Below are 23,999 nucleotides of genomic sequence, written 5' to 3'. Positions count from 1 at the left end.
CGGCAGGTTGACGTCGATTTCGCCAACAGTTCCACGTTCCATGTCTGCTCGTGCCGACCACCCACCGAGCATCGCACAAGATGAGGAGCGCACGGCACAGATCGCAGGTGCTGTTCATCTCTGGCACCTGCTCGCCGTGGCCTCCGGGACCACAGCCGGGCTTCGACTCACGTCAACGATACAGACGCTGTCCGTCCCGCCCCTCCACGCCCCCCCCTCCGCCCACTGGGAAAGTGCTGCTCCGTCTTCGTTGGACTCGCTCCGCTCGTCCCGCTTATAGCACAGCCGAGCACTTGTGTGTACATTAATCAGATTAATATGGGAGGGGGGGGACGCCTCTCCCAGTGTGCCGCTCCACAGCCAAGGGGCACCTTGGCACATCGGTGTGGTGGGCGGACGCAGATCAGGAGTGACTCACTCCCCCACCCCCAAGTCATCGTGAGCTCTCCTCTCTCTCCCTGTGCTCCTTCAGACCCATCTGATCGCCTCGAGAAGGACAAGTGCTCGTCCGCTCGGAGCGACCTTGGAAATTATGGCCCCGACAGGCCGCTAATGACAGGGTTCGGCTCACTGAGGATGGACAGAGCTGATAGCACCGGCCGCCCGCCACCCACCACACTCCCCCGCCTGCCTTGCCTTGGACTCTCTTGTGTCATCTGCGGGACGTGATTGGGGGAATAAAAGATGTGCATTCGGACTGAACGTTCAATTGACAGCCATTATTTCTCCTCGTTGCTTCTTCTCGGGGTCTTTTCCTGCGTCAATTATGACAAATTCTATGATCTGATTGGCCAGATGCTTCATAATCATCAAAATCAAACGCAAATGTTGCCATTGACCAGAAAAACATTTCCAGAGAAACCGTGTTCTGGACATTGAGGTCCAGAGGGGAGCTGAGCAGCCTGGGGGGGAGGGAGGTTGGGTCACGAATCACCAATTATGCCTGTCATACTTCACCTTTTGACACCATCTTCTCATGTCATATTTAAATGTTTTAATACTTGTTGCTCAGCTTCTCAGTGAACTAGGCTGTCAGTCACCGCAGGACAAAACGCGACTTGAAAAGCTGGTCAGCACTCAACTAATTAGCCAATACCAAACTCTGATTGGTCTCACTTCTTGCATATGGCCAATGAAATCAGCAGAAGAAGTCAGCTGACAGTGAAGAGTCATTGCCATTGGTTCACTCTAAATGTGACTGTGACTGACAGCTGACCACAGCCAATGAAATCTCAAGACAAGACGTCACACTCACCTTTCAGACAGGAGGAAGTTGAAACATCACATGCGAAAAATTCAGGAGGGGGACAGAAACATAACAAAGAAGAGCATATGGTATTCTTCAAAAATGTACTTTAGTAAAAGTAGAGAGTGTAAAGGCCAAACGTTTCTCAGAAGAGTATAATTTCCCACAAATGTATTTGAGAACAAGCAATGGAGGTCATGTAAGGTGACACTTCCCAGCCGGCGGCCCGGTGGGCCTCGGTACCGAGGGGTTACAGCTCATTTTAAGAGGGCGTCTGCAGCTTCACGAGCGGAACAGATTAATCGCAGGCGGTTAAGGGTCCCAACAGCCCTGTCTGCGGATCCGGAGCGTCGCGGCCCGACAGCACAACCTCATCCTTAATCCGGATGAGCGGCGGGGATGTGGGAGGGGGTGTCGGCCGGTATCCGAGATCCCCAACCACGGACATTAAGCTGGCATTTACACCAAATAGCTGATTAATCATGTTAGCGCGCGACACGAGCGCCGTGTTCAGGCCCTCCCTGCAATGTGGCGCCTCCGTCGCGAGCGTTCGCTGCAATGTATTCCATCCTCTCGCTGTCGCCGCCGTCATCACAACCCGTCGAGGGTGACTTATAGTGCAAAAGCATCGGTGGGAAATAAATATTCCGGCGCATCCGGCTCTCCTGATTTGGCCCAAGCTCAGGTAACCAGAGCACACGTGTGCACAGAGAGCATCGGATCCCCCTCCGGCCGCGCTTCTTTCCTCTACGCAACAGCGCGGCACCACAGAGCCGCAGTACATGTGCATTTATTTATTTATCAGACGCTTTTCTCCAAAGCGACTTAATATGGATTCTGTGTAGTGTTATCAGCCCACACACCTTGTTCACTGCAGTGACTTACACTGGGTCACTCATCCATACATCGGTGGAACACACTCTCACACTATGGGGGTCTTTGGAGTGTGGGAGGAAACCAGAGCACCAAGCGGAAACCCACACAGACACATGGAGAACATGCAAACTCCACACAGACCGAGTGGGGATCGAAACCACGTCCTGTCGCATCACCGCCCGCTATGCCGCAGTGTGGAATTGCTCCGGACAGGAACAAGCTAAAGTATAAGACGGCCTTGACAGAAGCTGTTAGCGAACCCTCTGGAACAAAATGATAGAAAAGTAACAACACAAATAACTGAAGATCCCAGAAATAGTTTCCCATTCATTTCAAGCACATTCTCAGACACAGAGGTGTGTTTCCCTTCTGTTCTCGTTGCTTTTCTATGCCTTAGTTTTGCCCCCTATATTTCTCTCTCGGGAGGTGGGGTGGCAGAGCAGGTTTTGGCCGGGCCCTGCTCTGTGGTGGGTCTGGGGTTCGAGTCCTGCTTGGGGTGCCTTGCGGCAGACTGGTCTCCCGTCCTGGGTGTGTCCCCTCCTGCCTTGGCCTTGTGCCCTGTGTTGCCGGGTTAGACTCTGGTTCACCGTAACCCGGCAAGACAGTGTGTGTGTGTGTGTGTGTGTGTGTGTGTGTGTGTATTCCTCTCTGTTTCCCTGTACTCATTGAAATGAGTATCTCCAGGGTATTTCATAAGTCAGGTTATTGCTGTCTGCATTACCTAAAAGCTAAGCGACTCAGGGTTGTCCAATTAAAAATATATATATATATATTTCTCATTTAAAATCTCACGCACTGCCAAGATGTTTGCAGATGTTACCTGAGCAATCCGACTTAGTGAAATATTGCTTCGGTGCAAGAACGCAGCGTTTTTATGTTTTACGTTAATTATTTCCTGCAGTCCTGATTTCTCGTGATGCCCAAATATAAAGAGCCTTTATATATTCACACCGATTCCATAACCGCAACACAGCGACTGACAGCAGAGCTCTTTTCACCTGAAATAATCTCTTCAAACAGTTCAGGAGTCTGATGGGGTCTGAAAAACATCTCTTCCAAAAGCAGATCTTCCAGTAAATTACACTGGTGTGTCCATGGAGTGCGGCGAGTGTCGGCTTCCCCTTGTCTTTTTACACAGTTGTGCACCTCGGATCTGAAATTGCTTCATTCTTTCTCAATGCTGAACCTTGAATGCTTCTGGAAGACCTCCAATAACCAGGTGAAAAAGGCAAACCGCACAAGCATTCCGCACATTGTGGTAAAGAGACTAATTTTACTGGCTCGTCATTTTAATGGAATTAAGGGCAGAATTCATTGCAGGGAAATGACTGAGTCTCGTAATAAAGTAAAGTACCACCCTCCAGCACAGCGTGCAGCGCTGCTTGAAAGTATGTGAACCCTGTAAGGATGGTTATTCTTGTATAAAATAAAATAAGCTTGTAAAATCTAAACCTTAAATCTTAAAATAAACTTGAATGAATTATTAAAACGAATGACTGATCATGATTTACACCCCTGATGCTACTTATCTACTTGGTTTTTACTGCTACCACTTGGGCTTCACTTCTTTTTACACCTACTTGCAAGTGGCACAATGTACAGTATAGTTACATACCATATATATTATTTATAATTAATATATACACACACACACACACACATTTTCAGAACCGCTTGTCCCATACGGGGTCACGGGGAACCGGAGCCTACCCGGCAACACAGGGCGTAAGGTCGGAGGGGGAGGGGACACACCCAGGACGGGACGCCAGTCCGTCGCAAGGCACCCCAAGCGGGACTCGAACCCCAGACCCACCGGAGAGCAGGACTGCGGTCCAACCCACTGCGCCACCGCACCCCCCCCTATAATTAATATATATTGGTATTTAATTACGTCATATACTTATTATTTGTACTTTGACCTCAGAGGATGATAAACTGATGTTTTTTCGGCATCCTGTGTTTATCGCTAATTATTTTCTCCTTCTCCGGGTTTTCGAGTAACTGTCTGATCAGCACCTGTGTACGTACCAATCAATAATGGTAATTCACAAATATATTATTCATTAAAAATGCCCAACATTGCGTGTGAACATCCATCAGCGAAAAGCACCTTGGTATGAGAGACAAGGGCACCCGAGTTACACCGGACACGAGAAGGTCCCTCCTAACAACACTTCTTTTACAAAAAAGAACAGTAATGAGACAGAGGCTATTAAAACTTTGGCAAGTAAAGTCTGTAACTGTACTAAGTTCATAGCTTCATTCGTTGAAGAATGGAAAATTTATATTTCACATCTGTGTGTAGATTACCAAGGTGGTCAGAACGGTCGCTGTGTGATGCGAGCGTATCGCTGTCACATTTCGCAATGATCGGCACCGTGAGATTTATTTTTGAATTAGACATCCTTGAAATGAGAGCTTTTGCTTGGATGGTAGCGAAGAAGCAAGGGCGCGACCGACGGAGGCGGGGCGACGAACGCAGCTTGCCGAGGCTCCCGTGCGAAAACGGCGAGACGTGCTCACCTTACGCCGCCCGGCTCGGTTTTCCCGACCCACGAGCGCGGATCCGACGCTCGCGCCCGCAACCTCGGGGAGCTGTAATTGCGCCTTTCTGAAACCAATAATACAAGCGGACTCCCCGCATGCATTATTCATGGGCCGCATCCACGGCGCGGTTCAAATTAGAGGTCGTCGTCTGACTGACGGTGCTGCGCTCGCGGCCTCCCGGGAGCCAAGGGAGAAGAATGAAAGTTTCATAGCGGCTCGCCAGTAAGGGCCTGCTGCTTAACGTTCCCTCCCGCCGCGGGCCGAGCTCTCGACGGCACGTGAAAATAGCATCTTAGGACCGGGGCTGCAGGCTACAGGCTTGGTGACAATTGACGGTGCTTGGGCTGCCCATCAGGTCGATTTATCCGGAAATTTCTGCAGCTGATTTAGGAGATGTACATAAATGTGGACAAAGACTTGGCCAAGTGAGGTTCATACTTCTCCTTGAAAACTTTCATACCTTTCTATGAAGCAATGTGCTACTGCTAATATCTGGACCGGTTCGTGGAGCTCAGTTTTCCTACCATCTCTCTTTAGAAGCTCTCAGTGACAAATGTAGCGAAGGTTTACATTCCCACCCGATCCTGTACCACACAAAAATTCTTTAAACTATTGAAATACATCAGTTAAGGGGGAAAAAATGAGCCGTCGGACTCAACACACTGCGAGCTGCTGAGAGGTGGTGGCAAGGGGCGGGACACACTTCGATGGACAGCTCGTCACTTCCTGCCCCCTTCCAGTTCAATTTAAAGAGGACCAGCTGCTCAGTGTTAAAGGATAAACAAGATGGACATTAAAGGCAGCTGGTCTGCTGAACGAGAGACTTTGGGGAGGAGTAAACAGGGAGAGATGGATGGATGGATGGATGGATGGATGGATGGATGGATGGATGGATGGACGGACATACATATGTATTTTGTGCTTTTGAGTTTGTGTCCCGTTTGTTTTCGCTCAATTTTTACCTTAATGACTCTTGCCCCAGTTTTATTTGCTGTGTTTGCAAATAAAGGTCTTTTTTTACATCCTACAGCCGGCCACAACATGTGAACACAGAAAGCCGAGCAACCATGCTTTTCACACACACACACAGCAACCGATAAATTACTGTCTACTACACGATACGTTCTGGACATAGATGGGTGGCAGTAAAATACCGTCATGAATATAAAGCAGGGAAGTGGAGTCACGGCTGGAAATCGGTCCTGCAACTTGCCACCGAGATGCTGCCTTCACGCATTCATTTCGGCCTTCTTGCGTAGATAACATTTCATAACCTTGTTCGTCAAACAGCAGCGAAATGGAGAGATGAGACACCAGCAAAGGGGAAGATGACGCACAGTCGCAGGGCAACCCGGCCGCTCGGGGCGACGGCTGCATGCGAGGCTGCGAAACGTGGAGGTGCTGACAAGTTCAACATGTTTCACTGGAGACATTTACATAACCATTTATAGGACTGCAAATAAAACGGGTGCGATTCGCGTTCGAGGGTTCGAGAGCAGAAGAGCCCGGGGCGCGAAGCGTCGGGACCGACCCGCGGTGGAAATGACCTCGGTGTGTGACACCGTGCACCTCTGCGTTCTTTATGTGGACCGCGGTGTGTAAACACTGTTCGGGGGGCTGAGGTTGCAGCACTGCTTCATTCTCCTCAGCTACTGGAAACGGTACCATGGTAAAGTGGTGCTGTGACTGACAATGAGATTATTTCAATGTTTCCTAATAAAGATTCCTCTTGACATGTCCAGTGAGGACTTAAAGAGCTGCGCCGGAGTGTGTCCTTCATTTCAATGAGCGGCGCCCCGATCCTCCGCGGGGTCACAGTTTGGCTTTGGGAACGAAACCCCTGAGCACCGCACTTTGAGTCGTACGCTTAATTGTTATTGACCCGGCCCGTACCCGTATCCGGCGAGGAGGTGCCGGCGGGAACGGCCGAAGGATGGCGGCAGATGCTGGAATCAGGAGAAGGACGCAGAGAGGGCCCCTCGGGGACCGAGACGCACCGAGCGGAACAGGTGGAGGCGCCCGGCTCACAGGGCCGTCCACAGCGGGATGTTTGTTCGCTGCTCTCTGGGAAGGGAGGGGAAGAAGCAGAAGCGAGTGTAAAACCCCATGTGGCGGGAGCACAGCATGTCGAAATAAGCAATCTCTTGTTTCATATTTCACATAATGCATGATTTATGTGGCTGTCAGAGAGAGGCTGTAGTCTCACACCTGTGAACCACATGCCTATTAATATTATTATTATTATTATTGTTACTCTTATTATTAATTCATTAAGCTGATTCTTTTTTCTGAGGTGACTTAGTGTAATGCTGTGTATAATCATTTTACAGCTGGATAATTTTTGCTGTGTCGTTTCGAGGCAAATACCTTCATCGGGGAACAAGAGCAAGAGGTGGTACTTGAACCCGGGTTCTTCAACTGCAAAGCGACAGTTTTAACCATTAAGCCCCTTTTCAGCTAAAGCAAATGACACAGGAGGCAAATTTTCTTCCCATTTTCAACATATTAAGAAACTTTCTTGGGTGTACAACAGCAGTGCTCTTCAGGGGACTCAAACTGACAAACTTCAGGTGCAGGGTTACTCTAAGAGGGTGGTGGACACACACTGGCCAACAGTGGCTCATGCCCTGGGTTATTTATAAGACAATAACCCATAACATATCACTCCCATCGATAGATAGATAGATAGATCGATCTTTGTGGGGAGGTGGGGCAGGAGGCAGTGTTCTTGCCCTGGGGGTTCGATAGAAGGGTGAGCTAAATCCCAGTGATGAGTTTCCTCTGCAAAGCCAGAATCAGCCCGTTATTGAAACGGATTCATGTTGTTTGCCCCCCCCCACCCCCGCAGCGTTGCCTCGGCGACATGAACTGCACTTTAATTCGCTTTTCCCTCCCTAACCTTCAGCTCGATTCATTGGCCTTTTCAACGGCGACGTCCGGCTGGATGGTGGCCAGGGGGAGGGCCGCAGATATTATACGAAAACTAGAGCAACATCTATTTCGTTAACGACTCCGCGTTCCCTTGTCCTGCTCTTCTGCTGTTACTTCATTTCGTGTAGGATGATGTGGGTGGGGGTCATGGGGGGGTGCTCCTGTCCACCGGTGTTGCTTAGCGAAACAAACGAGGTTCATTAAGCTGCGGAGAGATTTATAGGAACGCGTGAGGGAAGTTATGAAGAAGGAGCCCATGCCCCTAAAGCGTCTCGCTGTCATTCCCATTAATAAGTCGATATTCAGAACACATAATGGCACCAGTATCGGTAGCAATGTGAACCCGTGCGTCACAGGGGCTGCAATTCCTCCCTTTATGACATGTGGGAGGTTTATTATTCCTCTTGCTGCAAGAACAAAGAATGTGTCCCTTTTTCATCTGAAGTTCTGGAAGGATCTGTGAGTCATGGAAAAATGGCGCTCGCCGCCGTCTCCGTCTGGGTAACCGGGGCGATTAGACTTTTCCCAAAAAAACCGACGCTGCTCTCGTGTGAAACGAGAAACAAGCTGCTATCACTTCAAGATGTCTGATTTGACATTGGAAAATCATAGTAATTTCACAGACCTGGCTGCTGAGGTTTTTGTTGAAGCTCCGCCCACCTGAGACTCTGCTTGACAAGTAATTATAAGAGATGCGCTCCAGTCAGTCAGGAGACGAAAGTCAAGTGTGTGCGACAGGTCCCTCGGCAGTAAGACAAGCTGGGATACCTGGGAGTTATTATTTGTTCGGAATGGGAGAATATCGTTACTGTCAAACAGCAGTGGCGTTTCCCAGAATGCCACTCAGGACACTTTCCAGGGACTTTTGATCATTCCTGCTTTGTGCTCAGTGACCAGTGAAACGTCTCATTTGTGATCAAAACGTGACTCCACTATTCGCGACTGCTCTACCGTTCTCGAAACTGTTGTAAAAACATATGTGTGACGTTGCGAAGTCCTGCATGAGACAAATCCGGTTCGGTCTCCCATCGTTAATTCATGGCACTCGATCAGAAATCAGCGGGATTTATTTCAGGTCAAGCGTCCACATTCGGCGAGCAGCGTGACGGCCCGCTGACGCGATTCATATGTTTCACGCTGGAGGTAAATACACATATTTTTCATATTACTGCACCACCTTTACAAAACACGTGACCATAATAACCACTGTGTGAGGGCAACAGTGAAAGAACACACTTGTGCTGTAGTGCACACATTATACAGGTGTGTGTGCTGAGGGAAGTGTGTGTGGAGGTGTGAGAAGCAGAATCATTGTTGGAGAAAGAAGTGCAGCTGCAGCCTTCAGGAGGAAGAGTGTCAGCTCTGAGGGGGCTGGAGATGAAGACACACACACACACAACGCAACTGTCATGTCCGGACTCTGCCTGCTGCTACTGAGGTTGTTCTTAATAAAGACAATCTTGTGCTCAGGTGCTCCCGCCGTCCTCACCACGTTTTTTACCTCTCTGGTCACAGGCCCAGAATCAGTTTACTGTCCCTGACAGAACATGTTTTCCACTAAACGTCACATTTCCCAAAACCTCCGCTTTCGTTGCTGTAAAGAGTGAAATCGACACAAATGATGTCAGACCTTCTTTCACCTTTAGTTACATCTTGTAACCCACAACATTCAGGTGAAAAACTAGTGGGCAGGATGAAGGAGAAATAATTATTGCTAATTGTTCAAGTTATTAATATGCCCCCATATTTCGGTGTAACTCCAGAGTACTACAGATGCTACAAATATTGTTTGGTCCACAACCCTCCATAACCCACAGTTTATTATTATTACTGTCAATAGTACTAGTGTTATTATTATTGCGGTTGTTGTTGTTGTTGTTGTTGCTGCTGCTGCTGTCTGTCAGTCCGCGTTCGGAACTCAATGGCTCCTTTTTGGCAAATAAAAAGTAAAAAAGTCCCTTTTTTCCTTCCCCGAAGAAAGAAGCGCGTCACCGTCACCTCCGTTACACCGCCGTTACGCACGTGACTCTTGCCCACAATAAGCGAATTGCGGCGCTAACGAGTCTCCGGGCGCGTGCCCCACACGTAAATATATATGTTAAAAAAATAAATAAATCAGAAAAAAAAAACGAGTCCTGCGTGCCGAACGTCTCGGCGGAGAGCCGTGGACAGGTGAGAGCGGCAGCCCACACCCTCCCATCCGACGGGAGCGCGCTCCAGCGGCGCGCGCGCGGAGAGCACGTGGGCGCGCCACTGGGAAGGCGGGCGCCCGTATCTCGGAGTTTGGTAAATGACTGCGGCGAGAGACGCGGCAGCGCGCGCGGCAGCACCGAGTGGACGCGGACCGCGGACGGCGGGACGGAGCGCTGCGCAGCCTCTCCTTCGCCATGCGGGGTCCGAGGGCATGAGGACCCCCCCACCCGGAGGATGGAAGTCCGCGCGCCGCGCCTGTGCACGCGTGCAGTGTGGGCAAACGAGCACGGCGCAGAGAGCAGGAGCGCCCGCAGGAGAGCGTCAGTGAGCAGCCGCCGGGCATCCTGGGCCATGCGGGACGGGAGCGCGCCTCAGCTTCGGCGGGGAGCTCAGTGAAGGGTCCGACGAGGAGACGCTCCGGAACGCGCGCAGCACTTCATGCTGGGGGTCTCACCGCAGGGGGGGGGTATCACCGTTCACGCACGTCGACTCTGCGGCGCGGTGCGCACGCGACCCGCGCAGAATCCGCGCCGCACCTGTGCGCGCAAAGTCCAGGTGAGCCCGCGCTGTGCACCGCGAGACGCCGCTCTGTGACCGGACCCGCGCGTCGGACCCGCGCACCGGACCCGCGCACCGGACCCGGGAGACTCCGTGCGTGAACTGCTGAAACTGCGGGGAGCCGGCCGGCGCGGTGCGCGCGCCGTGCGCTGTCCGCGGTGCTGAAGCCAGGGAGCGCGCGAGCCGAGCGCCTCGCACTGCCATGCCCGCAGTCCCGCGCCACGGATTTGCACGCGCCTCCTGACCGCCTCACTGCCTTCATTGATCAGAGCGCGAGGGGCAGTTTGAAAGAAGCGCGGCGGAAGCGCGGCCGAGGGAGCGGAGCCAAGCGGCTGAAAACGGGGGATTTTACCCCAGAGCGGGGGACCGCGCGCCGAGAACTGCCCAAGACCGCGGCAGCCGCCGCCGCCGCCGCCCCCCCAGCGCCCCACCTCACCCCACCCCCACCCCTCCAACCGGCAGCCACCATGTACGGCCTGAACGCGCTCGGGATCTATCTGTGGGAGACGATCGTCTTTTTCAGGTGAGTCGGCGCGCTCGTCGGCGCGGTGCCGCGCGTCCCCGTGGAGGCTCGTGCCTGAGCTCGCGGCGCCGCTGCGCACTTTCCGCGGGCTCAGGAGCCGCGCACGTGGGGACCCCGCGCGTCCGCCTCCTCTTGCCCCTCATTAACGGCTGCGGACGCGGAATCAGGAGCGTTTGAGGCGCTGCATCGGCGGACGCGGCGGACGCGGCGGACGCGGAAACAGCGACCACTAGCGGCCGCCGCCTGCATCGCTCGCTCGCCCCATATCAACAGGCTGCGGCGAGACGTGTGTGTGGCGTCTCATCCGTTACCACGAGGCTCACGTGACACCGCAGAGGACATGAGGACATTTTATTATTATTGCTGCTAGTAACAGTGTCAGCGGGACGTCCCTCCGCCACCTTTTCACACCCCTCCGTCCGCTTTCGCACGCACTGACGCCGCATCACCCCGGCTGTCGCGGCCAAGTGAACAGCTCCTCTCAGGAGCGTGGCAGGCTTCCGGAGGGGGGCGCTCCTTGCGGCGAGCGACAGCGCAGGGCTTGTTCGCACCGCACGTGGGGTCATTAGCGTGCGAGTCAAATGTAAATGGCCGTTGGCCCTTTGAGCGCGCGTGAAGCGGGTGTCACGTCCGGAGCAGGACGGACGAGTCGAAGCGAGTCGCTGCTGTGAACTGTTGATCCGACGCCACTGTGTTCCCTCCTTTGGGTTGGAATGGAGGGCGGTGCGAGGTTTTGGGGCCTTCTGCATACTTACCTCCAGATATGATTTGCGCTCCGTAGCAAAGTCAGAGGTCCTTCAGCGGCCTCCCGGCATAAGACTGGTAAAGTACCGCGGTCATGCGCCCTGTGTCCCCCCTCCCGTGCTGAACGAAGCGGAACGAGGGCAATGAGGCGAAGGGCAGCGGAGCCCAGGGAGCCGACGTGCCCCTCATTATTGTGCATTCCACGCACACGTTAATGACGCTCCGTCAGGATATTGCCGAGTCTCCGCTCGCCGCTGCTGAACGCTGCAAATCGCCTTAATTGATATCTGGTCTGTGGTGTCAACCTGCCCCCCCACCCCCGGGCCTCCTTCCAAATGCAGATTTATAACGGCGTATCGAGCGGCCCGTCAGCGGCGCTACGGGTGACGGACACGCGTTCCGTCCCGTCCTGATCTCGTTTCTCAACGGCTCTGTGGTTTCATGGTCATCGCTTTCGGGGGGTGGCGGGGGGGGCAGGAGGGGTAAGGTGACCCGTGTCTGGGGAGGGGGGGCATTCACCCACAATGTCTGGGGCTCACTGCATGGGGGAGGTTGTGACAATGGGACTATTTTTAATTATCTGCAAAATATATGCGATATTTCATAGGTTTTCAGCCAAGAAAGGATTTATGATTCATGAAGAGGAATTACAAGACTGAAAGATCAATTTTAGGGATACTGTTGAAAAATAATTGCAAAAGCTCCTGTTAGGATGTCAGACGATTGACCGTGATTGTTAAAGAGCACAAGAATATGCTCGTTGGAATTTGTATGATTATGATTATGAAATATGAATGTGTGACCAGGGTTCATTTTACCTTTCGTGGCGGCAGTAATTATTGTTATTGAACGTTTATTTGCTAAATGACATCGTCACGCTTCACTGTGACGCCATTCGGCCCATAAAGCTTCCCAGCAGCATCGGCAAAATCGGTAATACCGCGGTGCCGGCTGGCACACCCATCTGTTATTTCTGGGGGCTTCGTAACCGGGGGGGGTCGGGACACAGAGGAGGGCAGGACCCCCCTCAGCACTGCCACCCCTCCCCCAGTGATGGTGAAACAATGAACACGAACCACGGTTCGATCGCCGTTGTTCTCATCGCAAAGCATCGTGATTGCACCGTGGCTCAGTAACGATGAACACATGGGCTCCCGAGACTCTCGGCCGGGTCCAGTTGTGGGTCAGATCCCAAGTCGGTCCCTGTGAGAATTTTAGGTTGGATAATAAAGTAAGACTTTAACGCGAGTCAAGCGCAATGTGCTCAACAGACTGTGGGCAGCGTCAGGAACGCTTACAATGGATATATTTCAGGCCTTGGGATTCTGACACCAGCAGGGTGTGGGTTCTTGACCTCTTTCCCCCGGACACCTTCCGCACTTCATTCTGCAGTAAATGGCAGCACAAAAACACGCTTTGCTGTGCTTTTCACTTCAACTAGCAGACTGTTTATCTCACACTTTTCTCCAGAGTTGTTCTACCACATTAAGGAATTTACACTGATTTACCCATTTATACAGCTGGGTAATTTTACTGGGGCAATTTAGGGTAAGTACCTTGTTTAAGGGTACTACAGCTGAAGGCTGGATTCAAGCCTATAACCTTTTGGCTCCAAAGGCAGCAGCTCTAAGCACTATGCTACCAGCTGTCCTCATTTCTTACACCATCCTTATCATAGTATCTCATTTAGAACCCTGCCTTTACCGTGGTATGATGTTGAGGTGCAGCCTGTACCATAGTATTAGAGCTGCTGCCTCTGGACACAAATGTCACAAGCTTGATACCCTCCTGCAGTAGTACCCTTTGTCAAGGTACTTACCCTGAAATAATAGAGTAAAAATTTCCCTGCTGTACAAATGGGTAAATCAGTGTAAGTCATGTCAGAGAAAAGTGTCTTGTAAATACATGAATGTAAAACTGCCCAAATGACCTTGAGGTACATTTGTATGCTCTGCTCGTTTTTTAAATATATATTACAATAAAACTTACCACTGCCTTCAAAAATCTACATGTATATTTATGCTCTTATGTACAGTAAGCGTTTTACACTGATTTACCCGGCTATACAGCTGAACAATATAACGGGCACCATTCGGAGTATATCCCTTCCTCGTGGGCAGGACACGGAAAGCAGGGATTCGAACCCAGGTCCTTTGACGGCAAAGCGAAGGCTGTAATCACGACCCCTCCTGCTGCTTCGCAATAATATATAAAGCAGGTAGGACTCGTATATAATGCTGTATATAAACTATGTGTAGAGTATATAACTCTAGGGGCACAACAGCACTTAAGCAGCTTCCACTGAGCTTCTTTATTTATTCGTTTGTTTGTTTTTTAGTGGTTTGATGAAGTTTGAAGTCATTTGTTTTGAAATGCTGTCCATGTCTGTGACAAGTATTTAAGAAGTAAACATTTTGAAGAGACCCCTTTGATGGTGAGTTTGAGGTCAGTTACCCTCCCAAACATGTTCACAGTTGGAAGGGTAGGACTTGGGGGGGGGGGGGGGATGTTCCAAACTGAACACCTTTTGACCAGACCGTGTGACCACACGTGACCACGGTTGGACCCCCCCAGTCCCCTTTAAAGGCAGTATGATTTCTACAGGTTCTCCACCCATGAGGGACAAACTGCAGCACAACCCCCACCCAGCACCCCCCCACCCCTCACGCATGACGGTCAGTGTCATGATGTCACCAAAGCTCTGAGAACTGTTTTCGATGCCACCGTCCCATCCCAGCGCCCTCACCTCTGACAGATGAGCTGACATTGCAGCATACACGCATCTCACACACACACACACACACACACACACACACACGCACACACTCAGTTAGATCCCGCCGTCATGGGTTCCTTAAACACTTTGCATTGTATTTAATGCACTATTTGTTATTCGTGTCACGTGGCTGCAGAGGGTGCCGGCGAACGCCCCGTGTTCATTCGATTGGGAATGTTCCGGAAAACACTGATGATGATGAAATCTCTGCTCTTCTCTTCATATGCATTTCTTGTGATGGGAAGCGCTTCTCTCCACCGACTGGCCTTTCTCAGCGCTGTGTGTGACTCCTTGGACATCAAACGTATTCACTGAAGGCGAGTTTCTTCACACATGTTGCAGCCGTGGGTCCAGTGCGTAGGTGTCTGTCTCGATGACCTGAGGGAGTCGCCCCGGCGCTGCTCGGGGGGCCGAGTCGCTCGTCTGGGAGCTCAGGTGACAAATTGCAGTCTTGCGACCAATTTATTGGGCCCTTCTGCGAATTTCTTTCCAAAATACTGTATTTTAGACACAGTGAAATGAGAAGTCATGTTTCTGACGTGTGCAGAAGTCGGGGGAAATGCATCTTCGCATTCAAACTCATCCGTCAAAACATACATAACGTACCCTTCCTGTTTTAATAACTTCTCTCATTTATCCAAGCCTTTTCCGGAAGGCCACTTTAACTGTAGTGTGAGGTTTGTGCACTGAGATACACTGATTTCCTCTGATTTACACAGCAGGGTAATGTTTACTGTACCAGTTCAGGATAAGTACCTCGGTCAAGGGCGCTACAGCAGGAGGTGGGACTTGAACCCAGGCTAGTCGATAGCGGGGCACACACTGTAAGCATTACTCTGCCTGCTCTGGTTATGAGCACAGTTTGAAGGGTGTGGAAAAATGGTGCAGACGGGCGGTCCCTCTTCTCCCTTCAGTGACTTTCTCTGTCAATAACACACACAGCGCTTTTTACAGTCTGCTGCAGGATGAACACCTTTAATAAAGCCATATACAGGCAGTCCCCGGGTTATGAACCTCCCACTTACACACAACCCGTAGTTACGAACCACACCCACACACACATCATCTGAAACCGCTTGTCCCACGCGGGGTTGCGACGAGTTGGAGCCTAACCCGGCAACACAGGGCGTAAGGCTCAGGGGGAGGGGACACACCCTGGAAGGGACGCCAGTCCATCACAAGGCACCCCAAGCAGGACTCGAACCGCAGACCCACCGGAGAGCAGGACCCGGTCAAACCCACTGCCCCACTGCACCACCCTGCGCCCCCCGCCCCCGAAACACATCCCGTTAACCCTATTATATTAAACATTTGAGTTACATGCAATGAATCGTAATAACAAAGGGCGCTACTTTGCAACGCTCCTTGAGACATTGTGCATCTACAGCGGTTTGTCGGTTTGTGGCCCGAGGTAGGACAGACTTTCTTTTTTCAGTCAGACCACGTTGCTGTTAACAGTGTCTCTTGTATGTTACTGTATTTGGATTTCATTTTTTTGTTTTTACACTCCTAACCATGGCACCAAAGTATAAACGTGATGCAAGTGATGGTGATGCATCAAAGAAAAGGAAAACGATCACAACTGAAACTGAAGTGGAAATAATGAAGCAATCGGAAAAAAGTGAAACGCCAACGAACATTGGAAAAGCGTTCGGCTACAGTCGGTCAAAGATCGGGACAATTTTAAAGGACAAAGCGAAAATAATGAAGCTTGTGAAAGACTCTGTCCTGGTGAAATCGACAATTATCTGACTTACATACAAATTCAACTTAAAGAGAAACTTAGGAACAGAGCTCGTTTGTAATCCGGGAACTGCCTGTACGCACCGTGGCATCAATGTCATCTTTCAGCTCATGTTGTGTCCCACTATTACTGATCTGTCTGCAGCAAAGATCATAGTTCGCTCAAAAATCCGTTAACTTCAGATCCTGATAACGCCGTGGCTGATTTGGGGAACTCGGATCAGATCAGTTACACAGTCATATCAGATCAGTTTTGCAGTCGTATCAGATCGGATACACAGTCATAAATGTCATATTGTCTCGGTGGCGTTGTCTCCATTACCTGCCATAGAGCTATTCTGACGGTGTGGTTTGATTGAGGGAAAGATATTTCGAAATGTAAAACAACGAAAACTGTAATATCCACCTGCAAATCAGAGCTGGATTATGAAGGAAATGCATGAAAAGTGATATGTGACATAACTGGCAGATTTCATACGATAAAATGAGACTTTGCTAGCCGAGTGTTTGCACATAAAGGAATCTGACTTTCGGCATAACGGAATTGCATCAACTGGACATCATCACATTGAAGGAAACACGATAATTATACAAGAAGTGTGATTATTTACATAGATGCATATGATCGAAAAAATTAAAAATGCAATATATACAGTGTATTACTTTGTGATATGCACTATGTTGCTGCTGCAAAGTCTTAACGAGTCTGTTAACCGTCTGCTGCTCTGCAGATGTTGACATGCATGCAGATATTTTTCACATGGTACAATTTAAGTGTTGTGCAAATCCCGAAATTTATCCTAGAAACGGATGACTGATAAAACCGAAAATAGAAGCGGCGAATGAACCCCATTTCACCGAGACAGAGGTGATGCTTCATTCCTGTATTTTTGGAGCGTGTGAGCCGTCCTGAGGGTCTGAGGCTCGTCATGCATGAGGACGCAGGGATACGGCTGCCTCGGAGCCACCTGATCTCATGTCCTCGCTGTAGCGTGTCACCTGAATTCCCAGAATGCCCTGGTCCTCCACAGCAGAGCTATTTAAAGAAGGACCGTGTGAGGCCTGCAGTCTCCGGGGGTTCGCGACCGAGCGCATGGACGGTCAGGAGGCACCGAGGAATGCTGGGTAAGAGGCATGCGGTCACAAGACGGAATGCACTTGATCCCAGGTCTTCTTAGCATTTTGAGTTGATTGGCCAGAGGTGGCGCTGTCATAACCGCAACCACTTACCACTGAAGGTAACTTCTGTAGTGTATTTGAGCCCAAAGCTAATGGTTACCTCTGACGGGTTCTAGGTTTTATCCATCAGCACTCAGGTTGCTGTCACTTATACCCCCCGGGGCTGTTCCTCCCAGAATTCGCTCACGATTTTTCATTTATGTGGCAGCCAAACACCGAGCGCGTACGTTCGGCTTTGCTCTTGAGCTGGGATCCAGGTCTCTGTTTATACAAATGCTCTCGTGGACCTAGATCACGGAGAAGACTCTTTAAGGGGATGTGTTTGACTCCCTGAAGCTGGCTATGGAAAAGCAATGATTTGTATTGGTTATGTTCAGCATGACCTTCTGGTGTTTCACCACAGAGTGTAAATGTACCAGCAGGAGCCTCAACCAGTGATGTGTAACACGGGAAGGGTCACCGACCGACCTCTCGCCTTGACCGGTCCTGCCCCCTCAAATACTGATTTCCACTCACCTACGCTTTCTTTCCCTCCTCAACCCCCACCCGGCTCCTTCTCCAGCTTGGCGGCATCGAAAGAAGCGGCGGCACGGAAGGCGGTGAGTCCCATGCCCCCCTCAGAGTTCCTGGACAAGCTGATGGGCAAAGTTTCCGGATACGATGCCAGAATCCGGCCAAACTTTAAAGGTAAGAAGCAGCACCGAGAGGCCATCAGACAAGAGAGCAGTAACGTGTCCATTTACCTTCCTCAGCAGAACCTTTGGGTTCTTTCTCAACACCATATTTTATTTGTTACAGGTGCAATGTGGTTAGAAACCGAATACATTTCAATTGCTGTGTTATCAGCTCTCGGTTTGGTTTAGAAGTCTATGTGGAATACTAGCGCTGCCACCACGACTGTGTTAGTACAACTGAAGATTTTAATTTTTGACCATATAAAAACTTTAAGTAACATTCAGTTTCATCTCCATCGGGACTAAATGTGGGAACAATTTGGTCCAAAGAAGCCTGTGATGTAAATTTCTGGCCTCGGCTGCCCGCATTGCTGTATACGATCTCGGGTGGCGTCTCAGTCTCCTGAGTGTGTGTGTGTGTGTGTGTGTGTGCGTGTGTTGATGGAAAGGTCATTTGTACTGACATGGTGCTCTGTGGTCCGTGGGGGAGAACAGAGCAGCAGCCGGCTGTTTTCTTGCACAGGGACCGTATGGAGGACACACATCAGAGGATACGAAACGAGGTCCGAGAGCAGCAATAAAACCGAAGAGAATCGCTTAACATTTCAGTTCCCAGGTGTCCACGGAAAACACATCCGGAATCGATTTAAAAGCACATTTGCGGAATGTTTCAAATGTGCCTTAATTATACAGTTAAAATCAGATTAAAATTATACTTTAAAATTAATATTTTGATGCTTCAAAAAGTTGATCCAAAGGTCACAGAGAGCCCACCGCTCTTTAATAAACTTCTCAGTCTACTCAGATGTCCTGACTTAATGCTGTACCCTAAATTACTGTAATTTCAGGAAATATTAATGCTTTTGGCTGGATTGTTCTGCTCTTTGGCTTGTGCTTCTGTCAGTACAACGCAATCGTTGGTTTCCTGTCAGACAAAACATTTACATTTACATTTATTCATTAAAATGTAAAAGCAGGAAGTTTGTTGAATTATTTTTTCCATGGTTTTTTCATGTGACTGTGTCATGACCCCAGAACAGCACTTTAGCCGGAATATAATAATATCATAATAGTGACATTTTGGTTACAGTTCTATTTTCAGAAATGCATTTTCTCAACAAGCATCTTTTTAAGTTAAACCTCAGATATGGAAGTCAAAAAGGAACTTCATCTGTCAAAATGTCATTTGTCATTAAGTTGACAAGAGCAGATGTGGACATTTACATTTACATTTATTCACTTAGCAGATGCTTTTGTCCGAAGCGACGTACATCTCAGCAAAAGTACAATTTATGCATTACATTGAGAGAAAGAGACATAGCTGCAGACATGTGACTCTCAGGTAAACCTAGTTTGTTACCTACCACTTGCTGCACTGAGGTTCATCGTTCAAGTAGGTAGACTAAAATACATAGAAAGTATAAAAGTAAATAATAAAATGTAGAAAGTAATTATGGCGTTTCACACTGCAGTGGACAGGATCGTCTTTATTCACTGCTCTAATTACTAATAGTAGTACTCGTATTAACAGAAAAATAGATGCAAAACACAACATGTACATTGAAGTAAAATTATTGCAGGGGACACAAATACAGCATTTAAAAAACAGAACAAAGTGCAGAAACTGAGATTGAAAAAATCAGCTCAACTAGTTTAACAAATGTGCTTTGACACAGTGATGATATATGCTGTCTACATGATGGGAAAAAGTGTAATTCACCATGGTACCAGTAGAGTTAACACTCCAGGCAAAGTTGGCGACTCTCACCCAAAATGGAAAATGAGCTTCAGTTAGGAAATATTCTTATCGAGGGCTTTTAGTATTCAAAAACTGCATATTGGCTTTTTTGAGGCCGGGCTTGTAGGTGCCGGTGACCACGTGCCGATCAGGGCGACGGGTTCGTTTGATCAAGTTCTGATCAAGTTCTGATCAAATTCTGATCAAATTCTGATCAAGTCGCCCACTTGTGGAGAAACTGACACAGCACTCCCCTTTGCGACACTTTTAAAGAGGGGGGCGCAAAGGGTCGCACCGTTTCCGGCCGGGACCATATGGGGGGCCGGGGAGTCTCCCAGAGCGAAGGGCTACACTTCCTCGAATTAGCGCCCATCCCGCTAGTTTAGTCATGCAGCCGCTGTGGGGGGCGGTGGGGGGCTGAAGGGGGACGGGATCCAAGAGGTTCCGGAAACTATGACTGTGCCAGCATGGGGACGAATACGCCGTGCGGAGAGTCCTCCCCACCTGTCCATGAGCGCCGCGCTACAGGCAGGACTCTAGACGAGGCGTCGCCACAAGCGAATGATGCTCAGCTTTGCGTGCGCCCCCCACGCCTTCTTCGTGTTCCGTAGGGGCACACCGTAAGTGTGGTGGATTGGATCTGTGAGCCCGGGCTCCTCTTTAACCTTGTCGCTCCACGTTGGGCACTCTGCGGAAACCCACACCCGACAGCTACGGGGTCGTCTCCATTCCTCCAGAAGTCCCGCACCGTAGGCCGGTGCCTCGACGCTCTCCTTGGAGATCCCCTTTGAAAGCCGCCACGACGCATTACTCTGATGACGAGTGCGGCGCTTCGGAGAGCCGCGGCCGTCGCTCTTGCCTCCAAATCCGAGAAGAGCCCTCGTGCGTCGATGCAGCGTGTGCTTGCTGCGATACCTTCGCGCGACTTCTTCTCGGCGTCACCGTTTGCCCGTTTCCACCTGCGCTTCCCTACCCAACCCTCGCGTTGACCCGCATCGCTGACCTGTGCTTCTTCACTCGAGCGTGGCGCGACGGGGGCCTGACGCCATTGGCGAGACGCCACCCTCGACGCGTTAGTGAGGATCAATACAAAAAGTGATCCCATTTGTTCGGCAACATCTACCAAAACAGAACTCGGCGCTCGTGACTCATTGCCTCTCGACTGAGGCATTGGAGTACGCGAGGCGCCTGCCAGGCCACGGAGAGCCCTTCTGAAGAAAAACAATCTCAGCCCATCGGTGAAAAGAGAGCTGAAGTCAGAGGCGCAGCTGCATCAATATTTAACTCCGAACTTAACCGCGCTGCCAAGAGTAAATAAACACATTAATAACGGGCGTTAACACACTCGCTGCGTGTTTATGGAGTTGCTTTTGTAACAGCTCCTTTTCCCTCTCCAGCCCTTTTCTGCTGCCCACTATTAACGTCCGGTGAAAAACATTATCTTCTGGAGATGGTTCCTGGGTGCTTCTCTAATCTAAGGAAGATACACGTCCCACGGGCTCTTTATTATCAAACGTGCTGTTGCTCTAAGTCCGGTGTTTTCCAGATAAAATATCCATTTCCTGTCCCAGTCTACAAAGAAAAATGACCTGTGACGCATGACCGCTGATCTCAGACAGCAGAGCTCTAACCACTGGGTTGTGTGATTGTAGCTCAAGGGGGTTTGGAATTCAATACTGAAAATATCTGTCTACAAAGGCTCCGCCTCCCAAGCCTCCTGACCTGAACCCCATCCAAATCCTGCCAAGTCCAGGGTGTGTAAACGTCACATTTACCCACTAGTCCTGGGATGTAATCCCATCCACAGCAGTCATGTGGATGAACATGGATCTCGCCGGAGCCCAGGGACAAAGACAGGACACAATGTCAGCTTTACTATGATGGAAGAAGTAGACAGCATCGTGGTCAAGGGACTGAAGGAGGAGAGTTGCACTCTTTTCACATTTGCAGTTATGCATTTTGCAGCTGCTTTTCTCCAAAACAGCAGATAAAGAGCTTTAGACACAGAAAGAAGCACGGCTTGTACACCGACCATCTTGCTGGTTCACATCCCTCCAGCAGCTCCTATAGAAGTGATATTCAAACAGCAAATACATAGATAATCATAGCAGGTGGTGTTGGACTCATTTATGAAGCTGTCAGGACATCAGGAGAGAAGTGGCTCTTAAAGAGATGGGTTCGAGACCCTTCTCGAATGGTGGTAGGGATTCAGCAGCTCTGGGAGTCAGAAGGACCTCATTCCACAACAAAACTAAGAACCAACAAACTTTTGATTTCACAGCGCTCTTGCTGGCATGTGGTGAGCGATCAGGACCAATGAGGAGGGGAGGGAACTCGTGCCACAGCACTCTGTAAGAGCTGAAATTGCACCCTCACGCCGCAAGACCTCAGTAAAAAGGTCCTTTGGGGCGAAGCTGTGAGCTGTGTAAATGTCTTTGGATCGAGGCATGTGCCGCATAGATATGTGCAGGTTTTCTCGATTTTCACAGATTTTTTTGAGACAGTCGCTATGTCATGGGAGATAGCGGGAGAACAAACCAGAGCTTATCAGCAGTCTGCCGGACCCCCCGTGAGGACTCGCTGCGTCGCCCGCGTCGCTTACCGCTTTCAGGCGGTTTCAGAAGAGAGGAAGGCTCGCTTCCTGTCTCGCACCTCGGAGTCTCTTTTCCCATCTTGATTGAAGGTCCTATATGGGGTGTTGCATCTGCATGACAAGCGCAGGAAGATGAGCTATGGGGCACGAGGCACTATGGGATTGGCACTGAGTAAGATGGGTGAAGCAGAGACTTCCTGCTACCGCCAAACGAACCAAGAGTCCACACTTTGATTTTCCGATCCCTTCACTTGTACCGTCCTCCAAGGATCAAACCATGGAGCCGTGTTTCGCTTTTCCTCTCACCTCAGCGTTATCCCTCTCCGAATTGAAAAGGTGCCAACAGCGCTGACCGCACTGGGAATATCGCCCCGCTGTTCGGAAGCCAAGGAGGAACTCTTAAAAGCCGTCGGTTTACCTTCCCGAGACGAGCGGCGCATTGATTTTGTCGAATGAGTTTAATCAGCTGCCTCCAGAAAGGTCTTTGAAAGAGATAAATCAGAGCAGTGACTCAGAGGTACTGGAGTCCTGCCGAAGGATGGGAGCAAACAGAGCAAAACTCTTCCTCGTGCCTTTGGCTTGACACTCGCTCTTAGCCTGTCTGGGGTTCGAGGGTTCGTTCAAGGACACAGAGGAATACGAGAGCGCTTTTCGATACGTGACATTATGGACGGGAGATACCCGGATCCCTGGGAACTTCCGGTCGAGCCAGTCGTCCTCCCCGTACACCGGTTGGGCTGCTGGTGACTCTGGGTGGGCCGGAGCTCTTCCAAAGTCTTGTGGTGGAGCCACAGTTCATTGCCAAAGGAGCTTCCCAACGATGCAGTCCGCGGTTCTTCGTGTTCCGTAGCTCAGTGTCCATGTGGGACAGTTGGACAGGCCACGGTTTTGCGGTCCCTCCTCTCAGTGACCTGCTGTTCCTTCGAACCATCATTTCATCTGCTCTTTTTTACAATGAATTACAAAATACCAAAAGAATGGCAGGAGGCTGTAGACCTTCTCTGAAGACCAGGTGAGATCATCTCATGGTGCTGCTGCTGCTGTTGCTGCTGCTTAAGGGGACGTTTGCTACCGTCTGCAACTGTGGCACTAATGGCCATTTGCTGAGTGATTTTTCAAGCTTCCTGACTTTTTAAAATAAGGGGGATAGAGACACATGCTGTGCTGTCAGCCTGTGACACCCCACAGATCCTCTGAAGTGAACTCCCAGAACGCCCCCCTCGAACCCGAGCTCTGCGATGCTCCTCCCAGCTGTGTGTCCATGCAAACGATTCAGAAGAACCGCTTCTCCAGCTCTGCGCTGCCAACTATTTCGGTGACCCCCGACGGCGGTAGAATGTCTGCGGTCAAACCTTAGCATTTCGGCACGGTTCTACCTTTGGGACAAATGAAGCAAAGCGAGGCGGAAACAGAGGTAAACACACCTCCTGTGATTTGCTCACGGGGTCACTTCAGCACATATGTCCTCTGGACTGTTTGATTAATTGGAGAAGTTCAAGTGCTAAGTTTATCCAGGCCATTAGAAGCGCAGGTGACATTAACTCAATGAATCACCGCCCTCCCCCACCCCCACCCCCCAAGCCGTTGCCCCGGCAACATGTTTTATCTCTCCAATTATGTAGCTTCATGCTAGGTGGTTCTGGGAGGCGGCGTCCATCCCTCAGTGCACGCTGACAGA

General features: G+C 50.2%; 1 protein-coding gene across 3 annotated transcripts in view; it reads left to right on the top strand.

Annotated features, from left to right (window-relative positions):
* Nucleotides 1–10,485: 10,485 nt before the first annotated feature.
* glra1 (glycine receptor, alpha 1) overlaps nucleotides 10,486–23,999 on the top strand; it is a 51,732-nt gene continuing 38,218 nt past the window's right edge. For all 3 annotated transcript variants that reach the window (XM_029257680.1, XM_029257679.1, XM_029257681.1), the window contains exons 1-2: nucleotides 10,486–10,874; nucleotides 17,879–18,003. In XM_029257680.1, coding sequence (XP_029113513.1) covers nucleotides 10,819–10,874; nucleotides 17,879–18,003 — 181 coding nt within the window. In that variant the 5' untranslated portion in view covers nucleotides 10,486–10,818. The remainder of the gene's footprint in view (nucleotides 10,875–17,878; nucleotides 18,004–23,999) is intronic.

Source organism: Scleropages formosus, chromosome 13 (assembly GCF_900964775.1).
Source record: "Scleropages formosus chromosome 13, fSclFor1.1, whole genome shotgun sequence".
NCBI classification, from domain to species: Eukaryota; Metazoa; Chordata; class Actinopteri; order Osteoglossiformes; family Osteoglossidae; genus Scleropages; species Scleropages formosus.
The sequence above is the reverse complement of the archived record's forward strand: the minus strand, read 5'-3'. Positions and strand labels throughout refer to the sequence as shown.